Below are 24,042 nucleotides of genomic sequence, written 5' to 3'. Positions count from 1 at the left end.
TACTTAGGAGTTCTATCTCGTCGATATAAACTAACTAAATGAGACCAGTCCTTGGGTACACGGTCCTATAAAGTCAGGGAATAGTAGGATTGAAAAAGACCATCCGTGAGTACCTTCTCCAATACGAGGCTCACAACATATTAATCAACCCTCGTACTTTGCAAACTTATTGCATTTAATAGTTCCTGATAAATGGCCTCTCGTATATACATGTATATATATTATATAAGTGCAGTCATCCTTGTTAAAGTCATCACGCTGTCAATATGAATAATCTTTGTCGTCGTGTTTGATAACAACGTCAACGAGGACTCGAAAGTCTTCCAACATTTTTGACATATTTCTTTGGGATGTGTCTCATGTTTACGTTTGATAGGTTGTTGGAGGTTAACTTCTAGCGTTGGGATTTTCCGCATTTACAGGATTGTTGTTGAAGAGAAATTCGTTACCCCATGGGCAGCACAGAAAACTTCGAAGTAAATGTACAATTTAAGGATTTCTCGTTCAAATTCATTTTCAAAGACTTTTCAAGGATTATTCCTGATTAAAAGCAATGCAGCTATCCAGAAAATGTCATTTTCACCATGTTCGTTGGGTAATTTTGGCGATATAGTAAAGTTCATTGAAATCCCCGAGAAAACTGCACAACATCTATTCAATCCGCAATTACTTCTGGAGATGCCTTAGGCACCCCTTCGTTCCGTGATATAAGTATTTGCTACGAATGCTACCTTATGGGAACAATATCAACACGATTTCTCACCTCTATCACATCCGTGCCGCTTCGCAGCCGTTTCATCCTACGACGCATAGCAGTGCCCCCAAATGTGGTTGTGTACATAGTGAACACGTAATATACTATCCATATGCTGTAAATAGCTATTTTTCTTTTATTGATACATACAATGTAATGTCGCGCATTAAATATAGAAATTCTTACTGTTCTGTTTAATAGTTTCTTGCACGGGTAGTTATGCCCTTGTACACCAAACGCATAAACACCTACCTTCACGAAACGGTTTGATATTACCTTGATTATGAGGTGAAATAGGACATTTTAAAACAAATCTACAACGGAACCTTTTATAAAGCACAAGGATCCAAGTGATCCAGAAGAGCTTTTACCATAATCAACGAACTCTCGATGTAAATTCACGAAAACTGAAAAGTAAATAAATATTTCAAGTTAAAAAATAAATATATTTTTAAGTTGACGTTTCATCACAACCAACAGAACATCTGTAATTGTAATGCTGATAGATTCCAATGTGAGTTTGCGTGCACGTGGTACTATCCCGTTTGAAACACATGGTAATTACGTTATCTATTGTTTTTTATTTTTAAAAATAACATATCAAATGAGATAAGTTCAATTTTATTTCCGTATCAAAAAAAAAATGTTTTGAATTGTCACGATTTCTGAACAATTTCGTTAGTCACAACTCAAGTGTCTGGTTTAATTCGTAGTAATAGTGTAGGGATCCTAAAGGTGCGAGCTATTAGATTGATCACTAACGACCTTTTGCAGAATGTTTAGTTTTCAGCATTGCTTTATAATTGGTTGAAATTGACTGAAACGACTCACTTATCAACTATAAAATAAACTGATGTTGAGGCAAATGTCAACACGTAAAGGTCGCGACACGTAGACCTTTTTTCTGATCTTTCTTGTAATGTCTTCATCGAAAATAATGTATTGATTTAAACGACTATTTCCCTTTGGTTACAGTTTGTGTGTGCAATAGTTATTTGAGTTCAGAGGGAAAAAAAGAGTGAACAAGTGATATATTGCAGGAACCGACATACGAGTATGTTCGCCCGTCCATGAATACTCTTTAACATACAAATAACCTTGACCCTTTTTAAATCACATATGTTAATACAAATGTATATATAAAGAAGGAAACGTATTTCACAGTTTTTGAAGACTTAGATTTATAATATCATGCAATCTTGCACATGAGAAAAAGTATTATAACGTTTTAAACTTCAGGAAACGGTGATGGTGTCATTGAATTTACTCATTTAAGTACCAGTAACCCGGCCCTAATATGAAATTTGAAAGCCTTATATGTCAAATACTATGCCTTTGCATTCTTGAACAAGGGATAACGTATGATAAGGTTATAATCTAACTAACTTGACTGATTACATTGCCAGGTAATTTTATCATGTTGTCGAAACTTTCCCCTGAACATTACGTGTGAGATGGTATATATAGATATAGTGTGTTTTTGGTCATACTTTATATAAATACATATATACCATGTACGTCCATATATGTATAACGATAGAGTTAATTTTTGTCATAGTATACTTAAATATATGTCCATATAAACATGGCATCTTGTGGTGGCCATTTCCGATTCATAATATTCTCTTGGTGTAGGTGTGGATTATAAAAACTAGAATTGAATTCAAAATGTACTTCTTGTTGTTGAATGACATTGAGATTGTTTTATTGTAATATTTAGAAGATATAACGCTATACTGACAGTATGCTGACAATATACTGACAATATGCTGTATAAGATGATACTATTATTTCCAGATTTACTAGAAGCGGATACCTTCGTCGTTTACGTAGGTGAGTTAATCTTTTCTCATTAGCTGAACTCAATAATTTGGGTGCATTATATTAATTTTACCTCCGGACAAACCTTTACCACCTGCATTAGTTAAAAAGGTGCCGTAGTGACACGTCATATTGTAAAAAAAAAACTCTGCGAAACACTTGAACATTAAAGTTAGCATATTCAAATTTTGTAAAATGCATATATCCAATTGAAAAAAAAAACATAAATCAGTCAATAAATTAGAGTATACACTATCCGGGTTGAAGCGTCAAGGATTCTCGTCTCTAACCAATGATCGAGGTGAACATTAGTGTAAAGATCGGTAACTCTAGGTATGATTACATGGGTGCCCACTTAATATATGGCACTGTCCCTGACCAACACAGCTGTCAACGGGTACAACGAAAGTAGCGGTTTACTGATGTCTACTTAATACACAGCACTGTCTCTGACCACGACGGCTGTCAACGGGTACAACGAAAGTAGCGGTTTACTGATGTCTACTTAATATATAGCACTGTCCTTGACCAACACAACTGTCAACGGGTTCAACAAAAGTAACAGTTAACTGATGTCTACTAAATATATAGCACTGTCCTTGACCAACACAACTGTCAACGGGTACAACGAAAGTAGCGGTTTACTGATGTCTACTTAATATACAGCACTGTCCTTGACCAAATACAACTGTCAACGGGTACAACGAAAGTAACAGTTAACTGATGTCTACTAAATATATAGCACTGTCCTTGACCAAATACAACTGTCAACGGGTACAACGAAAGTAACAGTTAACTGATGTCTACTAAATATATAGCACTGTCCTTGACCAACACAACTGTCAACGGGTACAACGAAAGTAACAGTTAGATGATGTCTGATGTCCCTGGATGACCACTACAGCGAAGATAGCAGTTCTTTGATGATATTTCCTGCGACGATACAATCGCAACTATATTATAGTTTGTAATTACACTACATATTAAAGATGTTAAAACGGTGACCGCTGATCGATTGCAGTCTGCAGATTTAGAGGAATCTGATTTTGCTGACGAGCTCACATTATTCGCCTCATCTACGATTTGCCCGCATGATATGTTTAGTAAAGATCTGTATTGCTCTTGATTCGCATGCATTGTATAGGCTGATATCTTTGATACCTTCTCGTTTTGATACAGATTGTATTCTCCTGCCACTCAGACGGATGTGCCGGATCTATTATCGCTGTTTGATGAAATCCTAATTAGATCAGCACACCTATATATCATGTTGTCACCATCTACAAATGTATCGCCTTAGTAATTGCGTTATTTCAGCCAGTCGTACATGCCAAAACATTAATAGTCTACTTTAGGTTGTGAAAACATTCTGAAATTTAAGTTGAACCCATTATGTAAATTATGGTATCGGAATAAAAACTAATAACGGTAGCATAGCTCTATCTTTAACAAACAATACAATGAATCCAAACACGCCTTTTCATGTAGAAAGTTATAATTGCCACATAATGATGTTATCCAGATTTCAAGTGATAAAAGACAGTTTTATACCAAAATTAGTTGAGCACAGTTTATTTCGGGGTTCGAAGAATCACGAAAAAAAGGTCGCCCTACGTACTTCTGGATGACGATTGATAGAATGTCTACGCTCAAGATCGGGATGGCAGTTGTTAGGTAACTTTCACTGGAGCTCCGAATGGTGGTTGTTAGATTATTTACTTAAGAGTTTGGGATGGTGGTTAATAGGTTACTTACATTAGAACTCGGGATGGTGGTTGTTGGATAACTTACACTAGACCTCGGGATGGTGGTTATTCGATTACTTACACTAGAACTCGGGATGGTGGTTATTCGATTACTTACACTAGAGCTCGGGATGGTGGCTATTAGAAAACTTACATTAAAGGTGGAAGTAATTCGATTACTTACTACTAAAACTCGGGATGGCGGTTGTTAGATATTTCGCGGGATCTCGGGGTGGAAGTTGATGGATTACTAACACTAGAGCTCGGAAAACGATTCTAGGATTGCTAACACTAGAGCTCGGAATAATGGTTGTTGGATAACTAACATTAGAGCTCGGGATAGAAGTTGTTCGATACCTTACACTAGAACTCGGAATGGTGGTTGTTGGATAACTTACTCTAAAGGTGGAAGTTGTTCGATTACTTACACTAGAGCTCGGAATGGCAGTTGTTAGGTTACTGACACTAAATCTCAGGAGGGAGGTTGTTAGGTAATTTACATTAAAGCTGTGAATGATGGTTGTTGTATACTTACCTTAGAGTTCGGGAGATGGCATTTGTTGGATAACTTCCACTATAGTTCGGGATGGTGGTTATTAGATAACTTACATTAGAGCTCGGGATGGAAGTTGTTTGATTACTTACACTAGAGCTCGGGATGGGGGTTGTTATGTTACTTACACTAAAACTCGGGATGGTGGTTGTTAGATTATTTACACTAGAGCTTTGGATGGACGTTGTTAGATTGATGGATTATTTACGCTCTAGCTTGTGATAAAGGCCAGGGGTGACGATTTCTAGATTTGTTATGTTGACGCTCGAGGTAGAGGTAGTTTAATTGCCTTGGTGGAGATGGAGGTAACTAGATTAATTAGTTATAAATAGGGAAGAAGGTAGCACGATTATTTAATTTGTAACTTGAGATGGAAATAGCTAGATTATACGTGGGAGCTCGAGATGAAGGCAGCTAGATCAATTACGTTGGATGTAGCTTCGTGGGAGGTCCAGATGGAGGTAGCTAGATTATTGCATTGGGGGTCCAGATTACGGGAGCTAAATTAATTACGTTGGGGCTCGAAATGGAGGTAGCTAGGTCATAATTACGCTGTAGATCGAGAAGTAGGTAGCCAGATTAAGTAATTTGTAGATCGCGATGCAAGTAGCCAGATAGATTAATTGCGTTGTAGATCGAGGCGGAGGTAGCTAGATTAATTGCGCTACAGATCGAGAGGTATGTAACTAGATTAGTTACATTGTAAATAGAGAAGTTAGCAAGATCATTTATTTTGGAGCCCGATAGGAAGGTAGCTCGATTATGTATTTTGCAGCCCGTGATTGAGGTTCAATGTAGCTCGATAGTTTTTTGTAGATCAAAGGGGGTGTAGCTACAAACATTCTCATCAATATATTATCCCCCTTTAAATTATAGCATTTTAAATATTTCGAATTCTAAAATGAAATGAAAGAAATGTATTCAACTTGTTTATTTATATTTAGATACACATACCAGTTAAACCTGTTTTATGTGACCTACCAAGGGAGGCAATACAAAGTTGGCACATATGATAGATGGTCTCTTAACCCAGGTTTAGGTAGCTTGTATAGTAAATGTATTCTGAACAGAAAACACTTTCACATATGAGAGTGAGTGGTTTGAGCCAGAAGGTCAATCGGACTTGTTTTTCTGTATTATAATTCTGGTTGGCATTTTTTTCTATTTTCGTGCAATAAAAGCAATGGATTTTGGTGAGAGAAGACCTCGAATGCTACTTTGTAACTCTACTCGTATTTTATCGGAGCTGTGTTACAACGTTTGGGGAAATGACGCAACCACCAACAGTTATTCATCTCCATCAAATACTCTGTACGCTAAAAGAATACCGCCTTTACCTATATATGAGATGTTTCGTGGAACACATGCTGCTGGTTGCTTACGATCACGACATCGTCTAAGTGGACCGTATATGGTTTAATCTGTTTATATATGTATATTTTAGATAGGCATGAGTGTCAAACAAAAACAAATGTAAATGCTGTAGATAACCATTCGGTATTGAAAAAGCTTTCATAAATTTTAAGGATATGACTTTACTTAAGAAACAAAATATAGGCACATTTGACAGAAGAACACTTTATTCTCCATAAATAACAGTAGCAACCACAAGCGTAAAATGACAATTTTTCGTTTTTTTTTTCTATTTTAGAAAATAATATTTTTCCAATGCTTAATGCGATATCTTCGTTCTCAAAACTATCCAAACATAAATTTTAGGTTTATTTGTGTTCAAATGTATATTTGAAGATAGCAGGAATAACTTGCATGACAAAAGGAGTTTAAGGTTATGTTTTGTATTGGTATCTTTTAGCAAATACTCAAAGATATCTGTTTTTAAATAACGTTATCACATGTGTTTCGTTTTATACCAAGTCTGTGGTACTTTTGATATAGGTAATATCATTTTGTTCTACTTTATTCGTATCTTGACCTAGGCAAAACACATTTCAACAATAATCTAAAGTCGCCTGTAGTCTTTTGTATCTAGCATACAAAACAATATCTGGCTATAGATATATGGGTACTCCCTAATAGAGCAATGCAACAGCAACGAGGGCTGGATTGTTTGCGAGGGAATAAATGCCATATTTCATTATAGGGTCGTAAAGGAGCCCCAGCATTGTGAATTATTTGCAGGCATACCATTATTAGGGCGGTCTTGATGGATCACATGGCTACCTTGCTTTGACGTGCGGTTAAATCCGATCATTTATATCTTCTCTGCATCCGTAATTTACTTTTCTTGAAAGTAATATAATATTATAAATGTCGTTAAATATTGACTTTAATAATCCGCTGTCAGCCTGGTCCATCCTTCAGATATTTTATTTGAAATCCGTCTGTGGTTTGCCTCCCGGGCTTGCTTCTTTTACGTTTAAATGTTCCAATTAAAGAAAAAAAAGAACGTTCACAAGCGAATCCTAAATCTCGTTTAAATTTGACTGACCAATCGATTGAAATCTGAGATTATTTTGATTTCAAAATATTTATTGAATCAATCCTTTTTAATGGGAATTGGACAACAGACTACGTTTAATGTGTTTCACGTGCCTATCATTACCAATTTATCATGATTATTTAAAAAAAGTTATTATGTTAAAGTGTCCAAAGAGTGATAAATATGTGATTTGAATCAGAGAAGTTATAAATTATAATTTCACTGTCTTTCAGATATGGCAGAGTGCACTACCAATCCATGTGAAAATGGTGGAAGATGTGAGGAAGTTGGCGGAAGTCACGTCTGTCATTGTACAAATGGCTTCTACGGTGCTTCCTGCACAGACCGTAGGTTTAATATGACGTCATTTTGACGTTAAAATCAGGAACATTAGTTAAGATAGAAGTAACACTTTGATTATCTCTCCTATACGATAGCTACAATGTTCAAATTACACTCTTAAGGCAGAAGTAATGTCCTAGTTAACAAACTAGTCTAGACGCTATTCCGGAGGTCTGATTCTAGGGAGGCTTGAGATATATCAATCTAACTGATAAATGTGTCAAGACAGAATACAGAGGATACAAGGTGTGAAATGAAACAAAACTTAATCAGTGTAATGCAGCATTTAAATGATAGTCATAGAGATTGACCGTCACACCGATTTAACGGTCAGCTCTATGATAATATATCATCAGCAGGTCGATAGTATCTTCACAGCAACTACAGTTTAACTACTTTATAAACCATGTAACTGGTTGGTTTGACTGTGATATTTGAAGGAGTTTGCTTGCAATTACCCAGTTGTTGAAGGTACACGTATTGATATTTTACCGTTTCTGGTAGTATTTGAGAGGGTATTCCACTGTCAACCAGGCTGCATGCATTGAAGAGAAATTTTGTTACATAAAAAAGGCTTTCAGTTCGTTTTTACTAACACATATTAGCTTCATTAATATGGTATTTATTGCATGAGTTTGTAGTCTGATTATATATCTAATTATCAAATTGAATTATTGCATGCTTGGTGAATGGACCTCTTCAGGATTACGTCGTTTTACTCAGTCATTTGGATTCAGTCATGGTTTAATTTAGATAGCGCAGGATTAAAAATCAGCGAGGCGAGAGATAACTAATACTGTTTGGATTAAAAAAAAAGATTTTATCCATTTTCAAAGATTCAGTTATTGATATTAATTAATTAATTTGGTGACTTTTGCTGTAAAAAAACGCCAAGTGAAAACTAGCCAGTGACAAATACGTAAGGGGAGGTTATCCTGTTATCACCGAACGCTACCAGCATGCGCTACGGTATCAATACTAATATATATATATATTCTATATTTTTCTTTTAATATTTACCATATACAAATACGGTATTACAGCATGCCTATCTATGTCCTAGAACTTTGAATAAAAAAACGATCAAACTTTAAACTGGTGGTGAATACGTTAGAAATGGCTTTATGTGGCAAATGAGATATTGAGATTGCTGGTTATTTACCTCACTTTTTCAGATCCGTTTATACACACATAAATATGCAAGCTACAACAGACAGGTTTGACCCGAAATTACTGAAATGTGTCGGTCGGCCGTGAAACAATACAATACGCATTACAAAGCTTACATAGCTATATATTTATGTGTACGCCACTGACGGCCAGCGATTAAATAAACATGAAATATACGTTTTATTTCCAAAATTTGTTTCCATTTGTTGAATTCGTATGCAGATTCATTGATTGTTTTCTATCTAAATGCTATTTTGGAACTATTTCACTAGTGAATATCATTTCCGAAAATAATTGCATTGATCCAGCTTGTCGATTCGGGTATAATATTGAATGAATGTGTATTGTAACATGTGTTATAGATGAACTCCAATCCATGCTAAAAGAACGACCTCTCATATATTCTAAAGTGATTGTGTAGTTTGCCTGCATTACGTTTTCTTTGTATCATCTACCAATATAACATTTGTGATATAATGTTGATCTCCCGAAATTGATCCTTATATTTTTACCTCCTTATATATAAAAGTTGTTTCCGTTTCAGAGATTTGTACCCAGTTTCTGCTATTTGATGTCAGTTATATACTTATTGTCCAATTTGATGGGAATCGATATTCATAAATCACTCATCTTTATTTTTTTTCATATATCAATAATTTCTAAATTCGACTGTTGAACTTCCGGTCACATTGCAGGGTTGGGTGGTTGGTCCTCGTGGTCCAACTGGACTGGCTGCACGGTAACGTGTGGTGGTGGATTTATAAACAGAACGAGATTGTGTAACAACCCGCCAGCAGAGGGCGCTGGTTCCTGCAACGGAGACTCGTCTGAAACAGAACTATGCAACACCCAAAATTGTCCAAGTATGTATTTTTTAGCTATTACTTCCATCATAGGCTGTCTTTTTCTATTAAAGGTAAATACCTATTCGACGCAATCACACGCTGATTTTCAATGGAAAAACACAATATATGAACGCTTACAAAAGAGAAATGTATTATTTTGATTTTTTTTCTCAACATTTACCAAATAAAATGTTCCGCATGGTGGAGATACTTCTCTTAAATACACATTTTTTCCCTACCGTTACATCTGACGGTAAGAAACAAAAGGAACTGCTTTTTATGATAAACTCAAACACAACAAATCATCATTTGTATTTTATTTTGATTTTAACCACAGTCGATGGCCTATGGTCGACATGGACAGATTGGTCAAACTGTACCATGGAATGCGCAGGCGGTCTACGCAACAGATCACGTGTTTGTGATAGCCCGGCCCCTCAATATGGCGGTCAAACTTGTCCTGGGAACGATACGGAGGAGACCTCTTGTAACAACCAACCTTGCCCAAGTAAGTATAGCAAATTGCTTTTCATCGTTAACTGTTTGCTTATTTATTGATGTTCTGATTCCGAACGACTAGATCATATGGCTACACAACTAAACACAATCTGGATCTGACAAATGACGCTACAATCTTCAATCGAAAAGGTATTACGTCATCTGTCTTGAACGGGATACAAAAGACATCTAGGCTTATATGCATTTCATTTCAAACACTTTTATTGACACAATATGTATGGCATTGATATGATTCTCAGGGATAACACGGAATGATATATAATTTCGCAAACGTGAGGCGAAGTGAAATGCACTTACAGTAATTAACTTTTGTTCAACTTTTGTAGCATTTCTGTTAAATAATTTACTCTTGCTGTCATAAAGTGATGAAATCTTCAACTTAGAAAATAAAACTAGGGTAGTGTCGCCATCTTCCCAGGTCATTTTAATGAGAAAGCCAATGCGGCTGTCAAGTCAAAGGTAATTTCAGTCATGAAACTTCGTGTCGAGCAGAGGTCAGCACAGTCTTGACATTATTTACTAAATTAGGCATACATTGTTCATAATTTGGTCCAATGTCAGGAATTATGTTAAGAATGTATTTCCTTACGTATTTTAAATGCATGTTATCATAATTAGCTCTACCTAATTTATAACAAATACAATTAGAGGGTGATGCATTCTTTCCAAATTGGAGAACTATTTCACAGTTCATCTGTTGATCACACCCTTTTCGTATTCTGAGCAATCTTGTTTTGCAGAATTTTGTCTATTTCTGCTTCTTCGACTGCACGAAAACGTTTGCGTTTCTGTTCGTCTGTCATTTGTAAATAACTGGAAGGGAGACAACTCCTCGCAACAGAATGTGGGGGTCGCCATGGGGGCACGCGGTCCAGGGAGATATGATATTTGTCTCCCTGGCTCAAGCGCCTCAGGGAGATATGATGTTTTGTCTCCCTTCCACGTGAAGCGTTTCTGCTAATCACAGGCACTGTTATAAACATGAGGTAAATATAATATGTTTTGTCGAAAATGCGTTATTCAACACTATTTTTGCGTCCTATATATCCGCACGCACAAAACTCCAGCTTATCCTTTAACGAACACAATGGTGCTAAATTGGGGTCTCTCCTTCATTTTAGGATGACGTAGTCGACTGGCAGATGATATAAAAGGCCCATTAAAATCCGTACTTGCCAATGCTTGCAAGCATTGGTTTTGATTTTTGATATTTATCTCAACATTGCTTAGTTTTCTTTTGATTTACAAAAATAGTTGCATCACTCACATATGATGCTCTTGGATTCACGTTAATCTATCTGACTACCACATCTTATCAATTGCAATTAAAATAAAATTCACGTTATTTGTATTGCTATTGAAAATTCATTATACAGTGTATTATAGAATGTCTCTTGATCACATTCTTCGAGATTTCACATACGGCCTTGTCGGAAACCACAGAACATCGTAATCATGTCCCCTCCATGCTTGTAGGCCAAATATTTGACATGATAGAAAGGGTAATCCTGTGTGTCACTGACCGGATGTCTACTTCAGACTGGGATATGTCGTTGACGTGACGAGGCTGTATAAACTAAATGAAATGTTGTTGTTAATTCGCTGGTGAGCCGTTCAGGCGAATACCAGATGTATGTGTCTGTTGTGATTCCCGCCTTGTGCTAATAGCTTAGGTATTGATTAGATAAAAAGGACATGTTTTTTGTATACTGTCCGTTAATTGTAATGTTATTTGGGATGGAAGACTTATTGGAAAAATATTTTCGTAAAAGATATCAAAAATAGTATCAAAACCTTACTTTTACATTTATTGACAGTCAACAGATTTGTTTGTACACGTGTATTTATGTATATGTATAACAATGTTTGATAATCCTCATTCTGTCTGTGTGACCGTTCGTCATATTTCGATGAAGCGAAGTTTATTTATAGCATAAAATTTCTGGGAAAAAGTTAATGCGTCACATCTTTGTGAATTGCTAATTATTCAGGACGTTTCTGTTTTACATGTATGTTGCATTTCATTACAAAAAAAAGAATTACACATTTGAATTCGAATCATACAAGTCCATGGGAACCTGTGGTCGATTGACCGGTTTATACATTTTGTAAAATAAGCCAGGAAATAATAATAAGTTTATGTTTCATGACAACACAATATGTAAAGAAAGGAGTATCAATTGTGTTTATGGATACCTCGGCATTGGATCTAAGATTTGAAAAGCTTTATATATTTTATAATACAACTAAGAAACCATAACGAAGTGATTACATTTGTCTTTTTCAATATCTAAGAATACTGTTTAGCTTTAAATGGGTGCATACAAGTATGTCGTTTAACGTTTCCAAAATTAGCTATGTGTATATTTATCATGATAACGGCGAAGTATATGTACGAGGGCTGATTGAATTGTTGTGAGACTCGTATTGAAGGATTTGAATTTTGTCGGACATATTGTATCAATATTCAACATAATCCCCTTCAGTATCTATACACATTTGCCAGCAGTGTTTAAGGGCCTCAATGCCACTTTTATAGAACTCCTTTTCTTGACTGTTTACAAAGTCATCCACTGCATGTATGACGTCATCATCGGACTGAAAGTGGGTGCCTGAAATAGCAAAATACTATCTGCATTCCAGAAAACTGAGGCCGTAACCTTCCTAACAGATGGAACAGTATTTGTCTTCATTGGCGAGGGAGAGCCGTGGGGCTTCCATTGTTTCGATTGCTGTTTGGCCTCGGGGGTACCCATAGTGACAATTCTCTGAAGAAAGTTTGCAGGATCATTTTTAAACATGTAAAGATTAGCACGCGATAATGTGTGCCATCGGGCTAAAAGCTTTCTCACTACAAGATCCTCGGTCAGAATGGAATGTACTCTTTCCTGTAAAATGTCAACTCTACTGGCTGTATATCTTTCTGTGACTCGTCTGTAAGTCATAGCAATATCATAAACTTTATTGACCATTTCTGGGGTTGCAACACCGACAGGCCTTCCCGGACGGGGGTCATCCTCAAGGCTCTGTCGGCTGCGCTGAAATTCCGCCACCTACCTTTTCACTGTAGCATATGAAAGGGCATCTTACCCTAGTGTTGCTACCATATCATTATGGATATCCTTCGGTGTTACACATGCTTTATGCAAATATTGGAACACTGCTCTTTATCCGATTTTGTCCATTTTGCACGAGACGTCTGTCTTGCCTTAGCGTGCTACCTCGTGGATATAAGCTAACCAAATGTGACCTGTCTTTGGTACACGACCCTATATAGACAGAGAATAGTAGGACTTCAAAAGAGCATCCAGGAGTACTTCCTTCAATACGAGGTTCACAAACATATCAATCATCCCTATCGAAAGGTCGATCTTTGAGGTTTAAATCCAAGTTCTGAATCTCACTCTTAAATCAGATGCAATGATGTTTATTATTTTCTGAGTTTTAAATGAAATACTTAGTTTAGGTTAAATCGGTATCTCACGGCTTTGCATGTTGATTTTTTTGTGTTCGATTCCGCTGATAATCTTAAAGCCATTTCAGCTCACATTCGACAGAACATCTTCTTAAAAACGTCACAAAAAGTACATTTCAGAAAAAAAGCCAGTCTTTCTGTACTTTACTGCAGATATTCAACGTTTCCACAGTTTGGTTGCTTCAGCACGATCGATCAGTCAATCATTAAAAATGAAGAAAAGGAGTTTTCGTGCACTTTCAATGAACTGTAACGCAGACAGTTGACATTATTAACAGGCTAATGTTTCAGTGTAATGATCATTGTCTCGTGTATCGTTATCTGTTATTTGACGAAATATTCACTGTGGGACTAGCCTAAATAACACCAGGAAATAAACCCAAGGTAAGAAGGGTTGATCTAATCAAGTCATACTGAAAAAATAGTTAATTCATTTTTATCTACTTATTCAAAGGAAATCAAAAACTAATAACAGAATCTTCCTCTTAGATTAAGTCTTTTTAATTTTTTTTAGAATTAATACCCAAGTCAAAAGTGGGTGATTAATTTTAGATAAGCATTGGTTTTAATGTATAAAGACATAAGAGGTTCATTTAGTGTGGACAATTAAGAGGTGCGTTATGTCTTCCCTTATCTACCAGAAGAACAAGTGACTTTACACTGCTCGTCCGGCATAAACCTTTTTACCTTTCAATAATCTAATGCTGGTCTCATCTTACGACACAGGCGTGAAATGGGTTAAGATATTCTAACGACCTATTGCTATTGACCAAACGTCCACGGTATTGTTATTAATCCAGTATCATTTTGGATGACGGCTTCCATTTTCTACATTTAAATGACCGGTACCTACTTTCAAGGTCACAAACGTCAAATATACGATATATATTAGTATATTCTTAATAACCAGGATGTCTGTCGTGGGTCAAGATATTGCGCAGGCAGCATGCTGGGATGAAGTTCTACCAAATGTGTTCAAATAAATCACTTTAAACAAACGTTTTGCAGTTTGAATTGTCAGATCAATTAATTCAATCTTCTCTAATAATCAAGATCAGTTTTGAAAATGATATCAATCAAATTATGCATAAATGTCGTTTATGAGAAATACAGACCCATAAGCCCTCTTCTTATTTTCATGGAATGAAACCACTATTTTTTTTAGTATTATGCACACCCTACAGATTGATATATCGGCTAAGTTCCTCTCTGATTCCTGGTTTTATTTATTCAAATAGTTGACGGGGCTTGGTCCAACTGGGGAAACTGGAGCGAATGTTCAGTATCATGTAATGGTGGCCTACAGACAAGAAACCGGACGTGTAACGACCCACTTCCTCAGTATGGCGGCCAAGTCTGTGTAGGGGACGAGTACGACACCAGCAGCTGTCATATCAACACAACTTGTCCACCAGGTACAACATATCTGAATGAATGAATTCAATGAAAACTCCATGTAGGCAAAATTATATTGAATACGAAATCAGAATTTGTATATGTTATTTTTCAATGCTCTTACAGCTTTCGTGTTACTCCTCAATCTTAATATATGTTTGTTTCTATTGTATGTTCGTTGTTTGTTCTTGACCGTCGGATACCACTTACCTTACTTTGTAATTATGCATATATTATTATAGGTTATTGCTGCAGCTTTAATGTTTGCCATTGTGTGGTATAATTTATTTCAGTTGACGGGGCATTTGGAGAATGGTCAGCATGGGGACAGTGTTCAGCCAGCTGTGAAGGTGGAAATTATACTCGAACACGCGTATGCGACAACCCACTTCCTGAATGGGGCGGAAGTAATTGTACTGGCGCCTTCTACGAAATTGACACATGCAATGAAATCAATTGTCCAAGTAAGCAACAACTGACCGTTGCTGAACCTATTTACTTACATGTACATATGATGAAGTATAGTGCAGTCATTTGAATTATCCACCAATCCTTTGTCACTATCAAACCTGGGAGGTACATAAACCCTCTCTTCTCTGTCAAATACTTAAAATGTTGGAAGGTGCATGTTGAAATTAATATATTTAGAAAATGCTTTCAAATATCGCTATTGTTTACTTCTGTTTTGCTTGATCCCGTCATTTTGCACCAATCATACAATGCATAATCAAACGTTTTGCTTTGCAACGAGAAAGGTTAACCTTCTTTTCCATTACTCTCCGAACATATTTAAGAAGGATGTATGTTTATCTTCTTTCCTAAAACGTCAACATGGGTTCCAAAATATGACCAGAATCATCGTCAATTAATCAATGATTATCTAAACAATAGAAATGCCGGTTTCAGATTTAATAACAACAAGATTTACAAGCAAAACCAGCCATAAAGTGCCATTCACGTTTTGTTTATTCCGGAAATTGAAATCTTTTTGGACGGAAGCAAAATACCGCCCTTAACAATCATACTTCCAGTGAAACAAATGAAAATGGAAAATGGTGTCGTTAATGGTTACCATGACTGATTTTGTTATGAAGTGTATAATACATAGTGTTAAGCTGTTTTCTGTAACTGTTTTATATTGTCTGCACTCCAACAATAGGTATGTGGATTTTTACTTGCAGTGTGACCTAACACGATGTTGTGTCGTCTTTGCTTCGTAGACCGCTAATATCTAATTTTAACTTAATTTTACATTTTGATATGAATTTATGTTTGTTTCATTTTATTTTGTCAAACTGGTTGACTATGGAATATTTGTCGAATTAATTGTGTTTGACTTTAACTGAGACACATTTCTATTCTCATCGGTATCAAGTCTCTAAACCATTATTCGCTCGAAATAATGGGCAACCACAAAACACATATTACTTTGTACGTCTCGGAGTAAAAATTGTACCAGATAATTTTGGTTAAGAATTCAAGTTTACAGTTGTCCCTGACGATAAAAGTACCTTTCAAAAATAAGTACCAAACACAAAGAGAGAAAGGTCATAAGATCACCACTGGTTCCCTCTTATAAACATGGTTTTCACAATAAACCTTGTAATCATTGCCAAGTGTGGGTACTTCCTAGAACTAAAGACACCTTATCGAGATGCAACCAAGGAAAGCATGTCTCTGAGACAATCCACCCTCTTTACCTTGGCATTGGATGCTATATGAAATTGCTCCAAATCGGCTTAATATGTTAATATGAACAAAATAAAGACATGCATAAGGAGCCCTAGAAAAACAGGTGAAAATCACATGCTCTTAAGTACGCACAAGGGGTACTTCTGGATCGTACTATCCGTAGACACACCCATATTATAGAACGGTCTCTCTGTCTCTCAAAACTATTATTGCCGCAGTTCCAGATTAACGAGCTGCTGATCAACTGTATTCTTCTCAGATTAGATTTATGGTAAACAAATATCACTGTTACGACACGGAGTGCAAATTCTACCACATAATTTTGGTTGCGATTTCCAATTGCGATAGTAATTCCCCACCAAAATGTTTCAAAGGCACGAAACACACCACCGCGATAGGCCTAATCGATTCCTCAAATGAACGTCTTGTCGGTATATTGATAAAAGAACAATATATATTAGATGCTAGATTTCGAGTAGCTACTACGTCAGTGTTAATAAAAATATTTTTAGAGATAAAGACAAATTATTCAAAGACAAATATAACCATTTCGTATATGAATTACTCCGAACATCAAGATTACAAAATCCGATATATTGCACGGGGTGGTGTGACGATCACAATATATCTAGCATAATGATAGAACATAACTTATCTCATATATCTCAAGAAAATGATAACCTATATCATGATATAAATCATATACAGATATTGACCTTATAGCGTTTAATATAATGACTAACGTGAATCATTCTTCTATATTTATTTATTAATAAAAAGCAGTGTATAGAAAACAACTTCTACTTCCATAACAGGAAAGTTGGTAATCTTCTGAATATCATGATGTTTATTTATCTATGGGCATTTATGAAGGCCATATTTTTGCACAGTTGATGGAAACTGGGGAAACTGGTCTGAATATTCAGATTGCACCAACTTAAATAAGGCGGACAAGAAATGCGGAGATGGCCAAAGGCTGCGGACTCGAACTTGTGACAATCCAGCTCAACAATATGGCGGTATTACCTGCTCCGGTAGTTCCAGTAGCTCTATGCCATGTTCAGTAAACTGTGAGTATTTCAACAAACGATCATTCCAAATATCTACAAACATCCAAATTTCTCTCTCGTTTCTATCAATCCAACAACGCTACATAGGAACGCGATAAGGATACACAAGCTGAGACGGTTTTTTCTTGAGACAAAGTTTGATCCGTTTTCCCGTTTTATATAGCATTGTGGGATGTGTTTGTTACTTTTTTATGTCAAACTTTTCTGTCGATCATGACCTCTGTTAGTGTTTCCATCATAAACACTCATCTTATAAGACCCTGGCTATGGTTAATCCATACGTTGAACCTTGTGTATACTATGTCATTTGGTAGATAGTGAAAGTAGCACAATAAATATTCAGTCATGGATATCGAACGAGTGTATTTTTATAAATATTTGAATGCCTTTCATTGTTACGCAGTGTTTTTTTTTTCTTTTACTGAAGTATTTACATAAAATTAGTTAAGTTTTTGAAATTCAATCTCTTATATATAAAGGCACTTGCATACAAATTCCATGTTACCGATTTTATGTGAATGAATTGGTCCTAGGAGGTTTGGTATGCAATGTAAAGTATGATACTCGTAATGACTATGAAACTGTGTGGTGCCTTGTAGAACCCTTGTGGAACGGTAAATGTTAAATAAACACCAGGCTTGTATATGTGCTTAATCAGCAATGAATAATACGCCACCATTGAACTGATTTATTTCAGAGTAATTATCCAATCGGACAAAAGTAAAGCTCTTAATTTCCATGTTTACGATTCCGTGAAATTCCGGAATACAATTAACCGTCTGATGTAAACGGGTTTTGTATTTTGTCACGATCCGCTGGTAGAATCAAGTCCATCGATTCGAATGCTACATTTTCAGAGAAATGTGACTTTCAAATATATATAGTAAGGACATTTCAAGCTGGTATAAAAGTCCGTGTATGCTTTGGTTGAAACATGTTTATCCTTAGATTTTTCGCATTTGCAAATTTCCAACATTTAAAATATTTATTATTAATTTTCAAAAATAAGAAGTTCGGATCTGTAGACCAACAGCCCTATTTGATAATGCACTTTACAGCCTCATCATCCGATGATAGCTACTGAGCTACATGTATTAATGCAAAATGATGGACCTAAGTGGGCCTTTAAGTGTATATACCCTTTACATTAAAAGTCATAACAGTCAAGATAAAACGTTTAGGTGTGTGTGTCCGTAAAGGGGAGGGGGGGGGGGGGGGGGGGGGGGGTGATTGGCAGCGATTTTTCCTGATTATTTTAAAATATCTAAATATTTTTGAATGCAGTACTCCCTGCGATCTTTTCGATTGACCATAGATAGCCATCATCCCAATTTTTAATGTGGTGTATTGTCTTACCAGAACATATCTTACAAAAGAAAATCCCTGAAATCATTTTAATTTTGACATTTAGTGAAACTCTCAAAATACCCTTCGTTTAAACACTATCTTATTCTTACTCAAACGTTGCTCGCTTGCCATCTAGGAAGGAATATTAAAATTGTTTGATTTTTGTATCAAATATCCATTAATTAATGTTGGTTCTTCCCCAGGTTCGCTGATTTGCCCTGACAACTGGCAATCGTTTTGTGAAATGCAAGAATCGTGTAAGTATTCCATATCACGTTAAGCATGTAAACTTCATAGCTGAGTCTTATGATGTACTAGTTATCTGGGTTATTGACCGTCAAACAAATGGATGGTTTAGAAGAGAAATAAATATACCGATATGATCACGAAGCCATCATTCCAACTAAGACATCCATATACAATGAGCAAACTATGAACACAATTACACATTTAGAGTCCATTGAAAATCTTTATGGAGAATAAAACTATATGTTCAGCAAGAGTAAGCGTCTTCTGTTTCATCTACAACAACCGCCATTAAAATCTCAATCAAGTCCGGTTTGCGCCAGATTTCCAAAATTATTACCAGGAAGTTATTTCCCTTTTCACGACGAGCGATAAAGTGTTATATACTGGTGCATCCCCTTTTCAAACAAATTAATCATTTAATCCCTATTTCGTAAGTCTTACCTCTGACAATGTGATATGTTAAACTTGTTAAAACTAGAAGTATAAAAAATCAGTGAGTGCCTTATACTCAATGAAATCATTTAAATGATGTAAAACATTAAAAACTATTTACAGCGAACCTGTATGGGGTGACACTTTTGGAATAAGTTTGCTACATAAGACGAACGATTCGGATGTTCCAAGGTCACGTGCATTTCCACGTCTCTCCTTCCTTTTTGTATTGATTCAAACATAATACGCACAGTAATCCTTTGAGAGAATTGGTACACGTCGATTTTTATGTTCAGCATTTACCACAAACATCGATAGAAAATGTTTCACAACCTCGGGATATTTCGTTTTATGCGTTTTGTATTTTTTCGCTTGAGCTGCTACTTCCTCCATATACAGATACATTGTACATAATGTTTGAAAATAAATCACCTTTCTCTACATAATCGTAAAACATTAAGATCTACTTAATTTGAAAGCGCTCAAAACTGAGGGAAAGGCTAGACGACGTTTTTTCCTTCAGCATGAAGTCTGTTCGAAGAAAGCATTCTTGTGCGTCTCGGTTTTGTTAATATTGCATAATACACAAATATGTTATTTATTGAAAAATACAAGACTAAATGCCTTTTATATATTTTCAGCCACTGTCCATCCGTTGTATTCAGAGTTTCTGATCGGAGTTGGAGTTTTACTGAGTCTTCGTCAGACTGTATGACATCACCAATGACAAAAGAAGTGTTTAAATGACTGGGGTTTAATAGAATAAGAAGTCCAGCTACTACAGTTAGATATATACCATTACAGCAATTGGTATGAGTGGCATTGAAGAATCACATATAACAAACTGTGCCATTCAATTTCACGTGATCACCAAAAGTACATCGGCTTGGGTTAGGCATTTAAGGACAAGTAAGCTGTATAATCTATCCAGCTGATCACATAACAGTTTTCGAAGCGGAAATGAAGAATGTTTTAATTCAAATCAATTCACATAAAAAGACAGCCGGTATTGTCTATGTTGAAACATTGCCGCTAGCATGTATTTGGACATCATTGGTAATTAAAATTCATCAGACAATCATAGAATTAATGTCTGCTCATATATACAAAAACGTCTGGTTAAGGCACGAACAATATATTGTATAACCAAGCATTCTCCGATAACAACAGTACGTGTTGTTTTCGGATTTAAAAGTTTGAGAGAGTTCTGAAACCATAACAACTTAGATTTCATGTCATACCGTTACTCCAACACTTACTTACATCATGAAATCGATATAAATTCCTTGGCTATATGTGTACTGAGTCATTATATAAGTAAAATATTTAACTGGAGGTAATATGTGTCAACACAGGAATATCACTGTCGTGTCCTTTTGAATTTGATAAATACCTGTATTGGTGTAATGCATTATGGCACCGCTTTGAAGTATTTTGCTAGGTTAACGAATTCGAATAAGGGAATTGTAATATAGATCAGCGTTATACGACGAATCCTCTTGTGCTTATATATATGAGCAGATTTATCCAATATATACGTTTGAATAAAAGGAATTAGCGCGGTAGGAATAGTTGAATCTTCAAATATTTAATCAACACTCAAACGGAATTCAACAGTTTTAAACCATGTTAATTCCTTTTATTCAAAATTTAACCGATCCACAGAGCAATTAAAAGTTAAACTATTTCATCTCAATTATATGGGCATGATTCCACTCTATAGTAGTACATGGTGATGTAGCTAAAGGGGGATTACTCCGCCAGACATATGAGTGTATCATTCCATTGTTAATGTCATCAAAAGGTTTCTGTTCTCATTTTCTGTCATCAATGGTTTGCATTGTGTATATGTGTGATGGAGCGTTTTAATTGGGTATGTTTAATGTAAATAAATGTCATATCATGTCAAATCATACCGAGGCAACTGGTTTTGTCTCTCAAGATTTCTATTCTGTTTCAAATATTTGAATTATCTTCTATTGAACGTTTTACCCAATTGACTGGGCATCCTTTAAAACCACCTATCTGACTGAGCAATGTGAACTTGGGTGAGTGTTAAAAGAACGATAGTTTAGCTATTTTAATTATCTATTTTTTTCAATCATCTATTTTACTCTTTATTTTAGTGTTATACGAACCAATGTGAAATCTCTTCATTATGATATGTTGACAAAACGTCATTATTTACTTGTTAAATAGGCCTAATGCGATACTGATATTGTTATTTATTGTGTGAATGATTCATTAAAATGATGTTATTATCGTCAGATAATTTCGTGAATGTGTGTACTTATGAAAAACTAATTATCTGGCTATTCAACTCTATCGTCAGATTAACCGAGCTCACAATCGTTATTTACATTTATTGACGAGCATGCATGTATGTAATCTGGCTTTGTATTTAAAACAGAAAATTCAGTATATATATATTTTTTGGTAAATGTGAAAATAGTTACACAAAACACATAAACATATTAAGTAACTATAAACATACACCTACAAGTACATACAACGCCAGAGAGCTGGAACTTACAAACGACACATACATAACTACAAACGACACATACATAACTACAAACGACACATACACAACTACAAACGACACATACGCAACTACAAACGACACATACATACCTACAAACGACACATACACAACTACAAACGACACATACACAACTACAAACAACACATAAATAACGGCAAACGACACATACACAACTTTAAACGACACATACACAACTACAAACGACACATACTTAACTACAAACGACACATACATACCTACACAAGACACATACGTAGCTACAAACGACTCAAACACAACTACAAACGACAAATACTTACCTACAAACGACTCATAGATTACTACAAATGACTCATAGATACAAACGACATATACACAATTACAAACGACACATACTTAGTTACAAACGACACATACACAACTACAAACGACACTTACACAACTACAAACGATACATACACAATAACAAACGACACTTACACAACTACAAACGACACATACATAACTACAAATGACACTTACGCAACTACAAACGACACATACACAACTACAAACGACTCATAAGAAACTACAAACGACTCATATGTAGCTACAATCTACAAATCAGTAACTTTAAACGACACATACATAACTTCAAATAGCACATTCATACCTACAAACGACACACAAATAACTAAAAACACATATGCATAACAACAAACGACTCAAACATAACAACAAACGACACATACTTAACTGCAAACGACTCTTAAGTTAAAAAAAACGACTCATACGTAACTACAAACAACAAACGCCATAACTATAATCAACACATTACAACCAACGCAAACAAATATAACGTAAAACAATACAACTAAAACAACGGCTGCATTAGTACCAAGTTATCCAAAACCTGGAGCTTGACATGTCAACTGACGGAAAGTTATATATAAGAAACCTCATATTAACATCAGTATTCTTTTTTATCATATGTAGCTGGTTTATATTGCTCATCTGAACAAATTACAAGTTATTTTCGGGTGACATGACGTGAATGTATCGTCAACAGGTTTTGAACAGCGTAGCATAGATGACATGAACAAAATAGATGTTGAAAACAACAATAAATTATTTGACCAGTCGACATGCTACAAATTACAGCATGGTGTTAATATTGCTTGGTGACCTTTCCTCTCAGTGGCCATTTTGTACGTATCCAATGATATCTGTACAAATGCCTAGCTATGATTTTTTTTCATGTAACATTGACGCTGCATTATAACATAATGATAGCTGTGGTCTTACCCGACTGGACTATCAAAGGAACAAATACCTGTAGAGGGTAATCCTAATGTGATTCTAAGTTTAAAGGGACATCACGGTAAACCAATTTTTATTTTGTATTTTTTCATATTATTGGGTATATCTTTAAAACAAATATCCTTATGAACAGTAACCATTCGAATTTGATGATATATGTACATAAAAAACATCAATTATTAATTATAAAAAGGTTATCACAATTCGTTGATCAATAGTCTGAATATGCTAATTTTGTGACATATACGATAAACGCATGCGCACAACAAACTAAAACACATGGAAACAAAAATGGCTTCCAATGTGAATCGACTGCGGTTGGAAACGATAACAGCTTCCGCAATGAAGAGAATAATGGGAAAATGGATCA

The 24,042-nt window shown here is 35.5% G+C and overlaps 1 protein-coding gene across 1 annotated transcript in view; it reads left to right on the top strand.

The window, feature by feature from the left end:
- Nucleotides 1–23,837, top strand: part of LOC117342268 — a 191,127-nt gene extending 167,290 nt beyond the window's left edge. Inside the window, exons 14-22 of the mRNA XM_033904357.1 lie at nucleotides 2,552–2,587; nucleotides 7,547–7,660; nucleotides 9,521–9,688; nucleotides 10,008–10,178; nucleotides 14,903–15,079; nucleotides 15,353–15,523; nucleotides 17,642–17,821; nucleotides 19,372–19,425; nucleotides 20,491–23,837. Coding sequence (XP_033760248.1) covers nucleotides 2,552–2,587; nucleotides 7,547–7,660; nucleotides 9,521–9,688; nucleotides 10,008–10,178; nucleotides 14,903–15,079; nucleotides 15,353–15,523; nucleotides 17,642–17,821; nucleotides 19,372–19,425; nucleotides 20,491–20,564 — 1,145 coding nt within the window. The 3' untranslated portion in view covers nucleotides 20,565–23,837. The remainder of the gene's footprint in view (nucleotides 1–2,551; nucleotides 2,588–7,546; nucleotides 7,661–9,520; nucleotides 9,689–10,007; nucleotides 10,179–14,902; nucleotides 15,080–15,352; nucleotides 15,524–17,641; nucleotides 17,822–19,371; nucleotides 19,426–20,490) is intronic.
- Nucleotides 23,838–24,042: the final 205 nt, after the last annotated feature.

Source organism: Pecten maximus, chromosome 14 (assembly GCF_902652985.1).
Source record: "Pecten maximus chromosome 14, xPecMax1.1, whole genome shotgun sequence".
NCBI lineage: Eukaryota > Metazoa > Mollusca > Bivalvia > Pectinida > Pectinidae > Pecten > Pecten maximus.
This window is presented reverse-complemented; position numbering and strand designations above follow the sequence as displayed.